Source organism: Apodemus sylvaticus, chromosome 8 (assembly GCF_947179515.1).
Source record: "Apodemus sylvaticus chromosome 8, mApoSyl1.1, whole genome shotgun sequence".
NCBI lineage: Eukaryota > Metazoa > Chordata > Mammalia > Rodentia > Muridae > Apodemus > Apodemus sylvaticus.
Genome location: NC_067479.1, coordinates 81188602 through 81208456, shown reverse-complemented (window position 1 = coordinate 81208456; position 19855 = coordinate 81188602). Strand labels below are relative to the sequence as shown.

The 19855-nt window shown below is 43.8% G+C and overlaps 1 protein-coding gene across 1 annotated transcript; it reads right to left on the bottom strand.

The window, feature by feature from the left end:
- Positions 1-3073: 3073 nt before the first annotated feature.
- Cnih1 (cornichon family AMPA receptor auxiliary protein 1) lies at positions 3074-15986 on the bottom strand. The gene is made up of 5 exons (XM_052191704.1): positions 15826-15986; positions 11701-11769; positions 7626-7738; positions 6322-6465; positions 3074-3956 (listed from the first exon to the last, which is right to left on the bottom strand). Exons 1-5 carry the CDS (start codon positions 15904-15906, stop codon positions 3929-3931), a joined length of 435 nt encoding a protein of 144 aa, XP_052047664.1. The 5' UTR covers positions 15907-15986; the 3' UTR covers positions 3074-3928.
- Positions 15987-19855: the final 3869 nt, after the last annotated feature.

Here is a 19855-nt window from a genome sequence, read left to right as displayed (position 1 = left end):
GCACTGAAATTGTCATTAGCAAATCTCTTTGTGTGTGCATGTATATGGATGTATATGGATGTATATGGAAACCAGAGGTTCCTCAAGACATGTCCACTGTGCTTCTTGAGAGACGGTCTCTCGTTTGCTAGAGCTTGCTAAGAAGGGAAGACTATGCATGAGCCCCAGGACTCTCCTGTCTCCAGCTCCCCAGCACCGGGGTTACAAATACACATTAGATTTTGATGTGGGCATAAGGACAGGTTCTCACACTAACAGGGCTAGCATTCTACCGACAGCACTACCTCCACATTAGCAGATCCCCATCACTCCCTTCCAGTATAAAGCTTACTCATGAGTACTTATGGAGGAAACACATTTCACACTCAAATCAACTAGGTTTCCAAAGCATGCACCTCTCAGTTCCCATTGCAAGTGTCCTAATCTGCTACAATCAAAATGCTTGTCTAAAATTTTAAAATCAAGCACACAGGAAAACCTTTAATAATTAGCACCAGGGAAATAGGGTATTAGTCCTGAAACATACTTGTGTACCAAAGTTTAAAAATGTGCAATGCAAACATTCTAAGGAAAGTATTTTCTCTGCCCAAACTATATGATATACCTGAAAGCAATGCAGGCAGAGAAGGCAGGCAATAATACAGGGACTTGGTCTTGTGCACATCAATGCTGGCGGCATTTGAAACCGGCAGACTACAGGGACTCAACCACCACCCATCAACTACACGGGGAGTATCTGAGGCAGATGTTATATATGCAAAGCAAAATGAGCAGGCTCTAAGGAGCAGGCAGGCTAAGTGGGGAGTAGCCTTCAGACAGTGGTATAGCACCAAGATGCTTAGGTGTTAGCAAACCATGAACTACACAGCTAAGTATATTTCACAATTTTCCATGTTTTTCTAAGTTTTAGCATCTACTCAGTCATCCATTCATTGTCAGAATACATAAGCACAAACATCTGTATAGTGGCAGTGACATCTGGGAGAAGCCATTCTTCTGCATGTCTTCTACAATGCCTATCAAAAAAATGAATGTCGAACAAAGCCCTCACTGTCCCTCAGACTCACTGCCTTGTGCGTAATACTTTCCAAAGTAAATGGAATAAGCAGCTGTTATACACTCCTTTCAGACACTAGGCGGAGATACCTGAATTTTAGTCAAAGTAAATGGCTATAAGAAATCCAGTCAATAGCCGGGTGGTAGTGGTGCACACTGTAATCCCAGCACTCTGGGAGGCAGAGGCAGGCGAATTTCTGAGTTTGAGGCCAGCCTGGCCTACAGAGTGAGTTCCAGGACAGCACAGAGAAACCCTGTCTCAAAAAACCAAATCCAAAAAACAAACAAACAAGAAAACAAAAAAAAAAAATCCAGTCAACAAATCCAACAACAGAACATCTTTATCTCTAGGCATCGCTCTGGGAGGCTGTTCAAAACCATGTCCTACGTTACACTACTAATAGACACATTTTAACTGCTGGTCTGGTTGCAAATCAATTGGTTTGAATAAAAGAGCTTAAAGTGGCTTGTGACTAACATTACTACATTATTCCAGTGAAGATGAACATTTATGAACAAGGCTAGTCAGCACAGCAATAATTTTCTTTCCCCTCTAAAATATGTTTTCTTATGTAAATTTCTGGCTTGTGACTGACTTGATTATTGAGTTGTAAATCTGTATATACAAAATGAGAAATAATGTGATGTACATACTTTCTAGGTTAGAGCATTTGAATGGGCTGGCTAAAGTGCTTTAGTCACACCTACAACGTGAGCTTGTCCGGCAGGAAGAGATGCATAGATTACTAGTTGCTCGCCAGTAATTACAGTCTAGAACCACTATTAAAAAGTACACATGCCAGCCGATGGTAGAAAGTGCCTTTAATCCCAGCACTTGGGAGGCAGATCTCAGAGTTTGAAGCCAGCCTGGTAGCCAGGGCTACAAAAAGAAACACTGTCTTAAAAAAAAGAAAAAAGAATCTACTTCTAAAAAAACACTGGGAAGCCAAGTGAGGCCACCCAAGAACTTGGCCCTTCTAATCACAACCATATCTGGACACTAATGCCTCAGTGAAGAGGGAGAGTGACCTCACTGTTCTCTAACAACCCTCTGCACATGCATCTTATTGGGGAGGGAGGAAGACTATTGGTTTTTTGTTGTTGTTGTTGTTTAAGTCTCAACTAATCATAAAGAAGATCCAAAACAAGAGGAATTTTCTTAGAAGCTATAAAGTGTCTGTTGAGAGAGCACCTGGAAAAGAACAGTAACAGGAAATCTCTGCATTTAACATCGGCCAGGTCTCTCATGGTCAGTAGTCTTGATGAACAAGAGAAGAAAATGAGAAACGGCTGTGCTGTGACTGAGGGTTTAGAAACATGGCCAGCTGTGCCATACTCTAAGCTAAGTCTACCAGTGCCCAGCAGGTACTCAGTTAACTGCACGAAGGTGTCTGGAGGGGCTGCAGACTTCATGTTGGTCTGTGTGCTTTCTGTGAGATGGCCTGACCCTCCTCACTCCAGCTCTGCATCCCCTTCTTCCACGTCTCCCCCATCACCTACTCTCCAGATGGCAGTCTCTCCCTCCCCAAGCTGGGAAGGGAGCAGAACAGCACAGGGACTCCTTGGAGTAAGCAGCAGCACACATCCACATCCACCCTGATCATTAGGGATCTCTACAAATCAGCTGTCTTTTACCATTCGCTGAAGAAACTTGTACACTTAGAGTACCACGTTCAGCTGCCTTCCCCTTCATTCTAAGATGCTTCGGAAAACATGCAAGCAAATGTGTGCCTCACAAGAGCAGCCAAAGCTCAGATGCAGGGGCGGCTTCAAGCTGACTTCTATCTAAGCCAGCTGCTTCAGAAGGCACACCACAGCACTTAGGACGCCCCATGGCCCAGGAACTTCAAAATCGTGAGGGTGAGAATCCTATCACATAACAGTGATGAGCTGGGCATTCAAACTCTTCAATATTACTTTGAAGAAAATAGACAATAATTTACTTTTTAAAATGACAATATTATGTGTTTGAGAAATAGCTGTTTGTAATCTTTCAAACAATGCACAGCAAAGCATCTTCATTTCAGAGTTTTATTGTGTTGCACTGAAGGAACAGCTGGGCGGTTACACAGTTCTCTCATTCATTTTTGAAAATCTAAAGTACTTGCAAATTCTTAATACCTTAACCACTGGATTAGAACAGTAAGCATTAATATAACCAATTTCTTAGTAAATAATGTCTTACAAATAAAAACCCATTTAGAATAGCTTTAAATGCATTCTTTACAGGTAATTCAGCCTGTTTATATCACTTAGGCTTAAGAATTAAAGCAAGTGTATTACTCTGATGGAATGAGGGAGACCCCTCTCATGCAATACATAGGGATAATACTCAAGTCGACAGGGACGAGGTCCCACTCTTCTTACTGTTGTCCATATAGAATCATCTACAGTGATAAGTGGGGAACCTACCATGTTTCCCACGAGTCAGATAGACACTTTCAGTTCACCAGAAGCACCTCATATCTACAGCTAATTTATATTTAGATGGCATTTCAATAAAACCAAAATGAGCCCAACAAGTCCTCTAAACAAAGCTTCCAATGGGCTGAGGGCGGTCAGTAATCAATGCAATCACCCGGAGGCTTAACGCTGTTCCTTAAGAGTGCAAGTTCAACCTGTCAACACCAGAGGTAATCATTTTATATTAATTTATACGTAATTCCATTTAAATTCTTTATCCAAGTAGAACATATGAAAACAGTCTTTCCACAAGCAAAAAATGTGGAAACATTTAAAAAATAAGAAGTCATTTTTTAAAGTAACTGATCAAACTCCATGGCTACTCTTGGAAACAGGACCTTGCTGGACAGAATCCCTTCGTTGGTGGTGTTTTGCATGCACTGAACTGGACCGATTCTTCTGTGTTGTTCTAAGAGCTCACCAGAACATAGATCATGCTGAAACAAAGAGAGAAGCTGTTAATTCCTCATTACAAGTCATACAGCCCTTTACACAGATAGCTCACACATACTATGAGGTCACACAAAGACCACTGACATGTTGACAGTGATTTTAACTAGCATGAACTCTGGCCTGCTGCCCCTATTTCTTTTCCAGTTTTAGCAAGGAGAACGGTGCAGCTGAAGACCTAGTGAGAACCAGAGCTCACAGAAGCAATCCAACCACCACTCCCTAATCACAGAAGGGTGCATCCCTGGAGGTGTGGTTCCTGCCGCAGCTGTTAGGTCCTTCATGGGCATGACATCACTCAGCTCTCCAGGCAGCCTCAGGAGGGCGGGGCTGCCACTGGTCCCAGTTTATACAAGGGAATGGTCAAAGGAGGACCATCCCAACCATACCCTACTAAATGGCTCGAGGCAACAGAAACAGGGACGGCAGAAGGTGTACAACACCCCCCGGGGGGGGGGGGGGGCAGTAAATACAGGATTTAGGCGCACAAAGTACCAAGGGCCACTCTATATCAACAGTGACATTACAAAGGCACTGGGAGGAGCCAGGAGAAAGGAAATGTGACCACAACATAGTGCATGGATTCTCAGAAAATTAAAATAAATAAATAAAGGCCAGCGAGGCACAGGGGAGGGTGCAAACGCGCTATCATCTCAAGACACGCCGAGAGCTGAGCACACGCGGACGGTTTTAAACAAGAAAAGCTTAGTGCCTCCATGTCCTGGCCAACATTCCCACAAATGTGCATCTCCGATGCAACTATTTACTATTTTTAGTTAGCTAAAAAAAAAAAAAAAGAAAAAAACATGAAAATCAGGAAGAAATTGAAAAACAGAATTTCACCATTCAAAATCTAGTCAGAGCTGAGATGGTGCAGCCATAAAGGTGAGGTCACACCCAAAAAGACAGAACCTACTAACTATACGTCATCTCTAGGTGCACACTTGACAACCTCACAACACAAACTTCATCTGTCCTTGTCTATAATGGAAACCAGGATAATATAGAGACAAATATGAATAGAAGCTTAGCAGATAATAAACGTAAATTAATAGAAGCTCAATTATTTCAACGTAAAATAGCTATTTTTAAGATCTTATTATTTTCTGTCTGGGTGTTTGCCTGCATGTTTGTGCATCACATGTGCACAGGATCCCCAAGGGCCAGAAGGCATGGAATCCCCGGACCTGGAGTTACAGATGGCGACGAGCCTCCATGTGCGAGCTGAGAACCAGGCGGATTCTCGGGAAGCAGCTGCCAGGACCTAACTGCTGAGACGTCTCTCCTGCCCCAGAATAACTACATTTAAAAAAATCTTGAAAATTGAAACACGAGACCTCTGCAGTATGCTTATATAGTTTAAAGAAGGCCTCACTGCACTTACCAGGGTGCCATGCTAGCCTGCTACTGTTCTGATTTGTCGGACAGGGTACTCTGAAGCAAAAGAAGGGAGAAGTACAAGAGTGGCCCAGGCTGTCTGCAAGCTCCTGGGCCTTTCTGACGTGACCCTGAGCAATCCTTTCCTAGCTGCATGCACACCACCTACAAACTGTTCCGTTGCTGTTCCTTAGACAGGGTCACTATGTAAGCCTCAAACAGTTCCTGCCTCTGCCATGTGCCCATACCTGGCACATCTGGTTTTATGTGCTATACCTACAACACTGATTCACAACTACTGCAGTTTTGCCACACACTGGCATTTGGCAACACCTAGAAACATCTCTGGTTGTCTTGACTGGGAAGGTTGGGGTGCCACTAGAATCTTGTGGGTAAAGGTCAGAGGTGGTGCTGAACACCAACAACCTATAAAAGTGTCACACAAGAAAGAATGGTCCAGTGCAGGGCTCCTACGGTACAGAATCTGAGAAAGCCTTAAAGAGGGGACGTGAGACCAGCACCCTGTGACCCAAAGCCACCTCGTTCATCTCATTCAGATCAAGAAAGCCAGAAAATTAAGGACAGGACACACAATTTATGAAAAATCATACAGTGAGCAGTTGAACACTATCTGGAAAGATGATAAAGTCATTTAAGGTATAGCTAAACATTAACTCCAAACTTGATATGCAAAACACTTTTGCCAACCCATCCAACCCCATCATCAACACCATTACATCATGGAAACAGATCATTCTTTACCAACAGTGTGTCTGCGAGGAGGAACCAGTACCCTGACCCACTTCCTGACACTGGCTTTGTGCTACTTGCTGGCCAGACAAATGCCTGCATGGGGGCCTGCTGGCACCCTGCCATTACTTTTCCCATTAAGACACCAAGTTACTCTGCAAGGCGCTCATGTACATGGTTAGGCACAAAGCCTAATCACACCTTCACTTCACCGTTCAAACTTACCCGTATAGGTAGTAAAAAAACGCTAGAAGGTAAAACGCTAGTTTGCACCATCCTTCCTTCTGACAGTAGGCTAGAATGTCTGCATTCATGATGGTCGTCGGGTCGTAGAGGCCGGGGCCGCTCATCACCGGTCTACTCATATACCTGAAACAGACATAGTCGTTAGCGTAAGGGAAGGGTAATGGCCTTCCAGTGGGGAGGGTCTTTCTTGTCCAGCATTTGTTACAGGGATCGGGGCTCCACATACAAGGCACATTTTTGCTTGCAGATACAACAATTTCTTACTTTTACCATCTTAATCTTAGAACTAAAGACCATAAGAATGGGACAGCCATATAGATCACATATGGTCTCTTAGATTTCAGAAATCCAGTAAAAACCAGAACTGGAAAAGAGGACTCAGGTATTTTCTTTCTTGCTCCCTTCCTTTCAGACTTACTGTTATGTGTATGACTGTATGTATGCATGTGCACCATGGGCATGCAGTGCCCACAGAGGCCAGAAGAGGGCGTCAGATCCCCTGAAACCAGAGTCACAGACCATGGTAAGCCACCATGTGGGTGCTAGGAACTGAACCCAGTCTTCTAGAAGAACAGCTGGTGCTCCTAATGCTGAGCTATCTCTCCTGCTGAGGTGTTTTAAAATTTTATCTCAACACAACTTCACACACCCAGAAGGAGCAGGCCCAGAGCCTCCAAGTGTTCATCCTTCACCCCTTCCCTTCCTACCATGAGCATAGTTTTTCTGAAAAGGTTCATTCAGTTACAGACAAAATAGCACTTTATACCAAAATATTCTTTAAACTATTTCCTAAGAGAGAGATGAGATTCTTACACACCCGTTTAAAACAAAACTTTCAACTTATGGGGAGGGAGAGAAAAAGTCTATGTCCGTCAGACATTAACTATATAGACCTATGTAATCTGGGTCTATGAGATAGCTAAATGCTTTAAAAGTATAAAGTAAGCACAAAAAAGACACACATTGTCCATCTTGATCTATATAAAGTTTAAAGTGAGCAAAAGGCAACTTGATACCGGGCTCAGGAATGTTCTCAGGGCCAGAAGTGCATGAAAATCCACTTGGACAGAAATTCACTTGGCTGTACACATCAGACGTGTGTGTGGAACTGCCTAAGGTCCTCTGAGGAATACCAAAGTCCTGCAAGGGCACTGAGCGCTCCCTGCTTCCTGACCTGAGCTGAGTCAATGCGAAGTAACTGCTAACCTTGATCATCATTGATATCAACCACACCAAAATTAAACTTTAATGAAGGAAATATTTTAAGTGTATCTAAACATTACCTCCAAATATGGTACGCCAGAAGGGGCATATTGAGGCCCAGTGTGAGCCACTCTGCCGCGCAGAGGAACATGACACAGAAGAAGGCGTGGATGAGGTACTCCGGAAGCACAAGCTGGAAGGAAACACAGGCATTGTCACAGGGCGCAGAGGGCAGCTGCTCATCCGCAAAGCAAGGGCAACCACGTGTCCATTTAAAACATCACAGTCTTCTTAGAATCAAAGATGCTACTGAGTGTTATCTCCATATTTGGCATTTTACCAAAAGAATGATTTATAAGCAAACTGGCCAGAGGATAAGAAACTTTCACTAGAAAAGTAAGATGAGAAATTTAAAACACAAATTCTTAGAACAGCAAATTAAATTGTGATTCCCATTAGACTGTTTAATTACTTGTTGGTAAAGTAGAAAGCTTATATTTCCATCACTCAGTAATAATTCAAACAGGAAATAACCTGAGCACATGCAACGTGATAAAAAAAAATCCATAAAACAATCTCCCGTTTATAAGTTTATATGTTTTTAAGCTATTAGTAAAACCAAGAATGCTACATGTACAATATCTAGCAAGTCACATCACTTTCCCCCAAGTTATTTAATGGAAAGCCAACCAGCCAACATCTCAGCACAGCTGGAGAGGACACTGAGGCACACAATGCGAGACACACTTTCTGCAATGTAGGAGGGAAAAGTCGCAACTCTAACCATGTAAGGCATTGCCAGGTTCCAGAATCCCCATTATTACAGTGCCTTTGCGTTTCCCTGTGCCTGCCTATCCACAAAATGCTACATGGCAGAAGACAGTAGAACCTCAAAACCCAAAAGAAAACAAGCCTTTTGATAAATAGTGAGGAAAAATTAATTCAAATGACATAACATGCGTTTATAAAATGAAGACCTAATGACTTATTTTAAATCATTTTTTTTATCCTAAATGGCTCAGTCTAATCTAATGTGTTGTTAAATATAACATCAAAACTGTCTGATGACAATTCTAGCCAAAATCCCTAAGTCACAGATGCAAAGCCCAATTTAACAACTGGACTTCACAGCAGGATAAAACAGTGTGAGTCAGGTCCTTCCTGAGAGGGACCACAGCGGCAGAAGGAGTCAAATCACCCTCCATGTTCCAGCCTTTTCTAAAGCTCACAAACTGCTTCTCCAGAGGAAAGCCATCCGACCAACTAACGTTCCCCAGCTCTGGGAAAGCAAACCCACAGTCACACACTCCAACCAAGCACTCTTTCATGAGCTCATCCCCAGCCGGTGTCAACATTTTAATGAACATTATTTTAAATAAAATCCTAGTAGAGACAATTAAGTCTTTAACCAGATATTTTCTACAAATTTAAGCAATATGATAAATATGATAAGCTCCACAAATGCATATATATGACATAGACATGTATGGTTTAAGATCAAATTTTTATCAAAAGGACATCTTTGAAACTCAACCAGAATAGACCAAGAAACCCATGCACCACAATCTCCACTGGAAGTGCTTTGATAACGTCAGTTTGAATGACAGTCTGCTGCTTTAAATTCTGACAGGCCTTCTTCAGCTCTAAAGCCTGGGACCCACAATATTAATTGTTTTGCAATTGCACTTAGACTGAGGTGAGGGGAGCAACCTGAGGATCACACCGGCCCAGCTCTCTAGTTCATCCTTAGAGAGAGCACTACCACAGGCTCCGCCGCTTCTACCCCTCCTGCCCCTCAAAAACGTCCAGAAATACAATCAGTATGTGATTCTCACCAAAATCAGAGTTTTGCTTTGCTTCTCTCTCTCTCTCTCTCTCTCTCTCTCTCTCTCTCTCTCTCTCTCTCTCTCTCTCTCTCTCTCTCTCTGTTTTTTTTTTTTTCAGAGTCAGGGTTTCCCTGTGTAGCCTTGGCTGTTGGCTGTCCTAGAACCTTGCTCTGTGGACAAAGCTGGTCTTGAACTCATGGCTATTCAGCTGCTTCTGCCTCCCAAGTGCATTAAAGGCACGAACCACCACCACCTGGCTAAAATCAGAGCTTTTCAACCATTCAATCACCACAAAATGCATTCTATTTACAACCCAAAGGTCATATAAAGCCTAGTAACTAAAAAAAAAACAAAAAAAAAACCCCCAAAACAAAAAAAAACCTCATGCAAAACATGGCTGAAATGATTAGTACTGTACCATGAAAACTATATTCCCTTATTAAGTTTACATTTTTAAAAACTCTTGTCTTCCCCCATACTTTGGCAGAACTGTAAAACAAATTCAATAGGGAAAACTGTCAGATGCGCAGCTCTCCAGCCAGTCATCGGCACCTTATCCAAATTCAGCTCACGGGCTGAACAGTGGCCTCCGCTCCTGGAGCTCGTCTTTCTCAGTATGAATTTCTTTCCACTAAGAAAAACCAGAAATCACACACTATCTGCTACAATAAAATGTCTTCCTCTTAAAGTTAAATAAATTAGGAAAACATAGTTTAAATGTCAAAAATCAGGCTGTCTAGCTTATAACGACCGTCTCTGCCTTAGCCTCTCTGACATGAGCCATGGTCAGAGCTCCTGGATCTCATAGAACTCAACCTAGGGTCCTACTCAAGAATGACTGGAAAGGTACCTGAATAAAAACTCCGGGAAACACTTCTGGGCAGAGCCTGGCACCCAGAGGCTCATTTGATTCTAGCTATAACCGCATCACTTCAGTATCTGACATGATACACTGCCAGAGACACAGAATACTATCAACAACTTAAAAGATCCCAGCTTCTGACCTCTTGACAACTGGTTTTAACAGCCAGGGCAAAGATGTTCTACAATGCACACCTGTTACTTTCCAATCACAAAGCATCTTCTCACGTTTAACTTCCTACAGGCAAGGAAGCCAGCATATTGAAACTTGTGGTTGTTCCTACATAATCTTAGTGTAAAAGGTGTCTACATTTACCTAGGAAAGAAGGATAAAGTAGCAAGCTAGCTTTGGGGGCTTTTCCAAGTCAGAGCATGAGCATACAAGGGCCACGGTCTCCTCCTGTCTGCAGCAGCTTTGAGGGTCAGCTGCTGCTTTCTAATCCGTTGCTTTAGCACAAGCAACTCTTTAGCTTCTGACCAATCAGGCAAAATCAAATCTACAGACTAGAGAAGAATCTTCTTTCAGATACCAAATATACATTTAAAAATCAGCCCAAAACACAATGGAGCCACATTATCGATAAATCTATCACAGGCCAATGTAAAACAGACATGTTTTAGAAATCTGAGGTAGGTACAATATACTAAGAATAACCATGTAGATACTTGTATACAAACTGCCAGCTACAAAATTCTGTTATCTTGAGATCAAAAGACAGCATCTCCACAAACAAGATTCTGAGATCTGAGCCCAGAGCTGAAACAAAGGCCGAGCGAGCAGCTGTGCGCACGACCTGTTTCCACCAGACACACAACCAAAAGCTGAAACTAAATGTGTTCCGCAGCTAAGTCCACACTACAGTCCACGTGTCCAAGCCACAGGCTGAGAATAATGTCCCCACTATCAATGTCATTTTATATTGACCAACTCTCAAACATTGTGCTAAGTAATTTAATACAGATGTGCCTATGGCTGTATCATAAAAAATGCATAAGCATTTAACAGCTTTCCCTACTTGACTGGGCCAGCAAGCAAACATTTGCATAAAATGTGAAGTTTCATGAAATCATAACCCTCGACAGGCATGTGAGCGAGCACACTGAGCGGAACACAGAGACGGACGCCCTAGCCCTCCCCGCCAGGTGATGTGGCATTAAAACATTCAACTAAAAGCAGTACACACCTTTAGGGCAATTTTGACTCTTTTAATCTTTTTGACCTTTTCAACTGTCTTTGGCCGACAATGTAAAAAGCAGATTGGAAGAATGTTAGTATGACAACTGACAAAGATCTCTGGCAGATTAATAACATAACAGTCAAGAGTGACAGGAAAGAGAACTTGATTCTGCCTACTTCAAAACATTCAGATACAGCATGCTACTGAGAATACTGGCCTTTTAAAAGTTATATCAAGTTAAAAGCAAATAGGTTTTAAAATCTAAAGATGAAAACGATGTCATAACTTACAGGATTCAGGGTATTGCACTGGTCTATAGGGTTCTTGTAATCAGTCTTCAGCTCATCAAATGCTATGATCTAAAATAGAATTAGAACAGTTAAGACCACTCACTTTAATAGAAAGCAGTAACAAGCCTGCCCCATCCATCAAAACATTACTAAATAAACAAAGGTGTAACAACATTTCAGCACCAATTTACACAATAACTCGAAGGTGCTAAAAAGAATGAGAATCAGATTAAAGCCCTGAAGACATCATCACGACCACACCACTGCCTAACTACATCTTCTGCACCCACCTTATCTGCAGTTACCCAATGTTTCCAGGCAAGTTGCTTTTTCTATGTGACATGAGCTTTTCCTATTCATTTAGCTATTTATGCAAGGTTTTCTTCATCCTGAACCCCCTTCCTGAACTGCTCCTTCTGTAGCTGTTCCCCACTTTCTTTGGACAGAGATTACTGTATACGTGTCTGCATCTCTTCTCTTGTAACCCGCCAGTGAGTGTGGCATCTCTTACTCTGAATACTGCATCTGCATGCATGTTTGTCTGCCCCAATGGAGTGTGTGGCCTCAGGGAGAAAAACCACCTGTCATTGTCTGCACAGCCTTCTCCCGTGGCTCAGTACCCGGAGACTCTAGAGTGGACTCAATTCAATTTATGCCAAATAAACACAATGATACAGCTAAGTTTGCCTATGCTTCTAGGAGAATATAAGTTTAAACTTAAGTGTCTCAATACCCTTACACAGACCTTCAAAGTTAACATGACTTTAGAATCAAAGGTGGGGACCCGTACCACCTGCGGAATTAACTCAGGTGTCAGGAGTCCAGGCCGAAGGTTTGTGGGGATCTTCAGTTGGTGTCCCTGGACACACCTACCTCTGTCTTTGGATTTAAGGCACTCCTTGCTGTCTTGATCAATAGTTACCTATTTCTAGCTTTCGTTGTGCTCACTTCTCAGTTCAAGTTCTTGGTTTCAGAAAAGCACAAGTTTCTCTTACTCTCTAGAAGTGTATAAGATATACAACTTCTAACCCTCTGTACTAAAAACCTCTAAACAGGCATAGGAGATATAAATAACTGAATATTAAAATGTTAACATGCAAGGAGGCCAGGAGGTTGGGGGGGGGGGGGCGTGGCATGGGAGGAGATGGAGGAAGAAAAAGAAATGAAGGGAAATGATACAATTACATCTCAATTTTTAAAATGTAAAAAAAAAAAAAAAATTACTTGAAAAACTAAAATTAAAAAAAAATAATCAAAGCCCCCTCACTCGATCAGAGGCTACGCCGGCCGCCAGCACTGAGCGTCTGCAGCCAGAAGAGCTAAAGCTCTGAGGAAATCCTGGGGACTCCATCAACAGCAGAAATGGGGCCTAAAACCAGGCGTGGAGTCAGCTGGACAATTCACACCATACCCGGTCACTTGCCTGAAAATGATCTTTTACAGCTTACAGTTCACACATGGAGGAGGAGGAGCACAGCGTGCAGTAAGGCACAGGACAGCTCCCCCGCCCCAGGTTCCATGTGGCTTTTTTTTATCATTCCATTCATTTACATCTCAAATGATAGCTCTCCACGTCACTTTTAAGCATATCAATCTATTATTTCCAGGATTGCAAAAATAAAATCATCCCAAGTTAAAAAAAAATTAAAAACTTAATATTCACAGCAGCAAAGATTTTATTCTGTACATTACTATGGCCCAGGGTCTAAAATATTAATTAATGTACAGCACCTTATTGAACAAAAGGGAGCTTTTAAAAATAGAGAAACAACACTAGTCTAAAAATTTTAAATGTATAAAACTCAACAGAAGGATTTCCTTTGTCACTGATTTCTAACACAGTAAGTGTTAAAAGTATAAATGTGTAATTTGAAGGAGATAAGCTTTCACCAGTTATGAATAAATATTAACAGTTACATCACATTGTGTAGGATACATTCCTAAATCTACTTTAGTAACAGAAATTCAAGACAAGAATCATAACTACAATACTTGTATTTAGCAGGTAATCTTGACTCAAATACACAGCAAACTAACATACCGCCATCTTTGAAGGCAGGACTTCATTAAACTCAGAACCAAAGGCAAAAGGAATTCAGGACTTCCAGAGATCCTGTCACCATGTCCCCGGTGCTGGGATCACACTTACACCCATGCCCAGTTTATGTGGTGGATTTATGCAGTTCTAAGAAGTGAAGGGTTCTACTCATGTAAGGCAGGTACTCTGCCGGGAGAGCACGTCCCCAGTCAAAACTAACTTTTAAGACAGAACAGTTTCTTTGAGTTGGTACCTAGGGATCTTCTGAGTAAAAACATTGCTGATGGGTTCTTCTTCTTCTTTTTTAATTTTTTGTTTTTTGTTTTTTTCAAGACAGGGTTTCTCTGTGTAGCCCTGGCTGTCTTGGGAACTCACTCTGTAGACCAGGCTGGCCTTGAACTCAGAAATCTACCTGCCTCTGCCTCCCAAAGTGCTGGGATTACAGGCATGTGCCACCACTGCCCAGCTGCTGAATGGGTTTCTAATAGCGTACAACAGGCATGTATTTAAAATTATTCCCCCCCAAACTACAGTAATTATCTGAACTATGGAATCCCTAAACCTAAAAGCTCTCCACTAACCTGTGGTACAACTTTCTTAAAACCTATAACAGGACTTAAAATTATCTATTTCACTAGACACGTTCCTTTCTAATAAAATTACCCGTTGTTGTTGTTGTTGTTGTTGTTGTTTTTTAATGGCAGGTGTTTCTTAAACTAAACACTGAATGTGGAAAATGTAGGAAAGTGCCCAGCTCTCTTCCACTGATCTCCACCATCCCAGAGGACATTTATAAAAAGAGCAAATGACTTCAAGTTACATTTACAGATGGAAAGGAGCCAGACACTTTAGCTTCATCAGAAGCAACAGTGGAACCAGCTCACAATACTAATCTATCTTCCTGTTCTTCTACCAAAGAGCAGAAGATGCTCTTGCAATCGTTGGTTACAACTTAATGAGCTTTGTGAAGTAGCACTTTTTCTGACACAGTGAACACCGGACCCCAGCATTCCCCATCCACAGGCAAACAGGCTCTAAATACAATCACACTGCTTAAGCAAGAGGGACCTGTGGTATCTGTAACTCTACTCCTGAAACTTCTGCAACCTTCTAATCTGCTACTGTTTAATCACGCACAGGATGGTGATGAAACCTGACTTAGTATTTACACGAGGCTGAACCCGCCCCATCATTCAAATTATGCCATTATTCCAGAAAGTACTGGGAGGGTAGAAACAAATGAGCTCAACTTTGGAGGATTGCTGATCTCCAGAGAGCTCTTTCAGTGGTACTAAGCAGTAGAGACGCTCAAAATCAGTCTCAAATAGAACTGTCACCAGGGACAGAGCCCAGTAAGAATGTAAGTCCACCCTGCAAGGACGTATGAGGAGCCAAAGGTTTCTGGGGATTTTCAAGATCAAATCAAAACTCCCTCTACTAAATCAAGAAGCCCAAACCACAGAGGTTGCTTGGGAGGCTGTCTCCTGAAAAGCTCTCGCGATCCAAGTATGACTTAAGGGGAAAACTCGGAGATGTGGCCAACAAAGTAATCAATCCAAGCTGCCTCAAAGTTCTCCGAAGCACGGTGTTCTACTAGAAAATCGCTCATCGAGTGCTGCAAAGCAGAGTTGGAAATGCAGCTAAAGTAGCTTATAACTATCCGATTTTGGCCGTGCTCCGAGGAAGCCTTAAAAGGCAATCGGTAATTCAAGGATAAAAATTAGGAAAACTTCACGCAGAGAGTCGCCGCTCGGTGCGCACTGGGCACCCTCCGAGATGGGTAGTCGCGGACAATCCGTCCGAGCGAGCCCCGCGTAGACACCGCGCCGCCTGCCTGCCCGCCCCGCCCAGCCCTGCTCGCGAATAGCGGAGCGCGGCCTGGGCCCGTACGCGGCGGCGTGGACTCCAGGACCCCGCACGCCAGGCCCTCCGGACCCCTGGCCCGGGACCGCGCAGCGTCCACGGCCCTAGCAGCCCGGCCACGTCCCGGCGCGCGCCGGCAGCCGGGGCCCCGCGCAGCCCAGGGCCCGGAGCTGCAAGAGGCTGCGCCGTCGCTCGCCCTCTTTCCTCCTTCCCAGGCTACTCACGTGCCAGATGGCGAAGAAGATGAGCGCGGCAGTGAGCAGCAGCGCCAGCATATAGCAGAAGGCCGCGAAAGTGAACGCCATGACCGGGGAGGAGCTGCCGGGCGCGCCGGGGCCAGCGGAGAAAGGCGGCGCACGGCCCTCTGGGTAAAACCATTCACTTCCCCCGGCCTCAGCCTCCACCGCCACCGCGGCCTCCTCCCGGCGCGCCTGCGCAGAGGGCCGCCTGCGCGAGCGCCCCCTGATGGTCAGAGTTGGCGTGGCTCTTCTGTTGTCCGCACAATTGATGTGTCCTTCATTCTGTAGTTTACGCTTTGAATAGCCTTTAAATGAATGTCTAGTTTGTTCCAGAGACTAGTCTCCTGTTTGAAAGGCAAAAGTAGATTTTAAAAGTGCCTGTATTGAAAGTATTTAATCTACTTCCAGAAACGAGCGTCTGAATAATGCTGTTATAACCCTATAAACTGGTTGGTACCTGTACATGCAATTCTATGAAAGGTCAAAGAAGGGCACCCAGGCCTCCTGGAAGCTAATCTGAGGCGTCTGTGATAAGTTCGGGAAAAGACAAGGGAGTGCTGGAAATACAGGAAAATGGCTCGAATGAGAAAGGGCAGAGGCAGAAAGGGGAAAAAGAAAAGGAAAACCTTGTGTTGGATGCAACCAGCAATGGATCTGTTGGTGGGACTTCGGTGACAGAGCTCTAAGACCTCAAATCACGGAGAGCAAAATACACTCAGTTTAGGAGCTCAGGTTTACACCCAGACCCCCGGCTTTTCAAACATTTTTGCTTATCACAAGATTTCAAAGATTTTGTTTTTCTCATAACAAAGAGACCACAAATTAGAAGGGCAGTGGTGGAGAAAAAGAAACAAAACCAAAGTAAAATTTCTACAAAACAGCACTTGTTTCATGTTTAATGCTGGCTGCAGTCTGCAAACCCAGTTCACCTACTAGCTGACAATGATGGAAAAACTGTTCAAGGCTTTTAAGCAAGAAAGACATGATAACTCTGCATTGAAATGTGCTCACACAAGCAAACTGCTTAGAATGGTTTAGAGGATTATGTCCAGCCTGTCTGAGACATTCTGCGGTGGTAGACATTTGCTCTACTGGAATATATCCAACATAGCAACCACTGGCTTCTTGTGGATACAAAGTGGCTAAGATGGCTAAGGAACTGAACTTGAAATCCTGCACCACTTTAATGGGTTAACATTTATTTTAAAGTTACATTCATTGTGTAAGCACACACCCATTGGTTTGTGGTGAGTAGAAGAAACCCCGAGGCAATGATACTGGGAGAATGTGTGATACTGGCATGAGCACTAAAGCCTCAGATCCACAGGGAAATGGCAAGTGCTGCCACACCCCAGGAGATGGCAAAAGCATTCTCTGGTCTGTGTGGATTTTAATCACCACCGTAGCCCCTCCCCACCCCACCCTATTCACAGCCTGAAGTCTGCTCCCTGCAGAGACTATGCCTATTAAGATTTATTAAATCTGTCCCCTTGTTCAGCTCTATATCAGCAGTAACCCCTTCTCCCTGTTCCTGTATGCAATACACACACCAAGCTCCTGGATGCTGTGCTTTCTCCATGCAAAAGCCCAGCCTACCTGACTCCAACTGTTCCTATGTGTGCATCTGTCTTTATCCGTTCACTGGACACCCCAACCTCTCCTGGAGGCCGTGCAACCACGAGGCACGGTCAGTGAACAAGTAACAGGAATGGGTTCTGCTCTCCCAGGGATGGAACTCAGAGGGTCAGGCTTAGCCCAGTGCCTTTGCCCACTATGCCATCTCACAGTTCTCGGCTGAACTTCAGATAGCTCCCTGAGGCTAAGGCACTGGATAGTGTGACGTCTGTATCACCAGGATTATTATATGGCATGTGAAAATTGGACTTCTCTGATAGGCAAGAGGGCCACTTCAGCTCTGGGGGGAAATCTGATGCCCTCTTCTGGCCTCCAGGGGTACTGCACACATATAATACAAGGAGGCAAAACATGCACACACGTTAACATAAAAACTTTTTTTAAAAGTACTTCCTCAGCCACACTAGCCATATTCCTCGCATCCAATGTCCTCGTGTGATTCATGACTGAATTACTATGCATATAGGATCCTTCTATCATCACACAAAGGTCTACTGGATAAAACGTGGAGAATGCCATGTGGGCCAAGAATAAACTAAATCAACCACTTAAAGGCAGTGAGTAAGGAGAATAATCAGTCTACTTCAGCTTTCGGGGGCCATTGCAAACACTGAACAATCTATGCCTTGTGTCCAGATAGCTCCCAGTATTATCTGGGATTTACATTACTCTGAAAACACAGGAGTGTTTGTAGTACACAGCAAGTTCCTATTTCTCCTTGAATATAGAGACGGAGCAGAGTGCTGAGGGCGGGACTGGCCCATGCTCTCATTTTTTCATCTGTCTCCCTGTTCTCTCTTCCTCCTTGGCTCAGAGTCTTTTTCTATCAGTTTGCTGCCACATCACCTATTTCTTAGGCCCCACAACCCACATAGCTCCACACTACCAGCTAGGCACTGAGGACCTAGGAGATAAACCCTACAAGGCATCTAGTCTCAGAAAAAGTCCAAAAGCAGTTCACATACACACCTGAGAAATGTCTCTGCCAAGACCAGGTAATGCCAGTGTTAAAGGGGGAAGGGAAGGTAGTACTAAGTAGTTTTAAAGGACTGTGCAAGACCTTGGCTGGAACTGGCGCCATCTTGTCAAAACCTAGGGAGTCTCTGAGTAGCCTGACTTGGTTTTTCTTTTGCCTTTTTGCCTCCTTCTTGTGTCTGCAGATGCCACTGACTGATAACAGGATATACTCCATCCACTGTTCATCCACTGACTGATAACAGGATATACTCCATCCACTGTTCATCCACTGACTGACAACAGGATATACTCCATCCACTGTTCATCCACTGACTGACAACAGGATATACTCCATCCAATGTTCATCCACTGACTGACAACAGGATATACTCCATCCACTGTTCATCCAGGAGAGAAATGGCACTCTGGTCGGCACAAGTCTGGGCCATACTGAGGAGACAATCCTTATTTGGCTCAGAAGGCTCAGAAGTCATTCAGCTACTGCCCAGAGACGCAGGAGTGGGGTGTTTAATGATTGGAAGGTAACAGGAAAAGGCAAGTCTTAGACTGATCTGAATCTATTCTCATCAAGCTCCGGGACTCCCATGGGGATAGAACCATAGTGGAGGCATGTTACCCCCGCTACACAATGCTTTGGGAGGATAGGAACTGCTCCTGAAATAAGGATCCTCCTAACACAAAGAATATGGTAGGACAACAGCTCCCAATCTCTCATAGGAGCTGTGTGTATCTTGGGTAGTCATCTTTCCTGGAAATTACAAGTAGCTGTGGATAACACAGGAATCTACTACACATATGCTCAAGTCATAAACCTTGGCAAGAATAGCTATGAAACTGGGGGGACCTGGAAGGGTAGCAGATAGTATGGGGTTGTCCCTAATCTACTACTGTTATGGTTTGGACATTAAGTGTCCCCTAAAAGATGTCTGTGTTAAAGGCCTGGCTCCTGATCTAGCAGCGTTCAGAGGTAAGGCTTTGGGGAAAATGACTGTTATCAGTGGATTCCCTTACTAGTGTGCTGGCCTTATTGGGAGGTAGAAAGAAGCATGGCTCAGGTAGATGAAGTAGGCCTCAAGTGGTGTGAATAGTGGTGTGAATAGTGGTGTGAATAGTGGTATGAATGAGAACAGCCTGCCCAGACTCATGCGCTTGAATGCTTGGTCCCTAGAGTGGAACTGTTTGGTAAGGATTAGAAGGTGTGGCCTTTTCTGAGGCAGTGTATCACTAGGGGTGGGTTCTGAAGTTTCAAAACCTAGTCTCTCTCTGCCTGCCTACAACTTGCAGATCAGATGTGCGCTCTCGGCTACTGCCCCAGCGCTTTGCCTACCTGCCACCACACTCCAAGCCGTGATGCTAAGAGACTAACCCTCTGAAACTGTAAATAAGACCCCCACTGGATGTT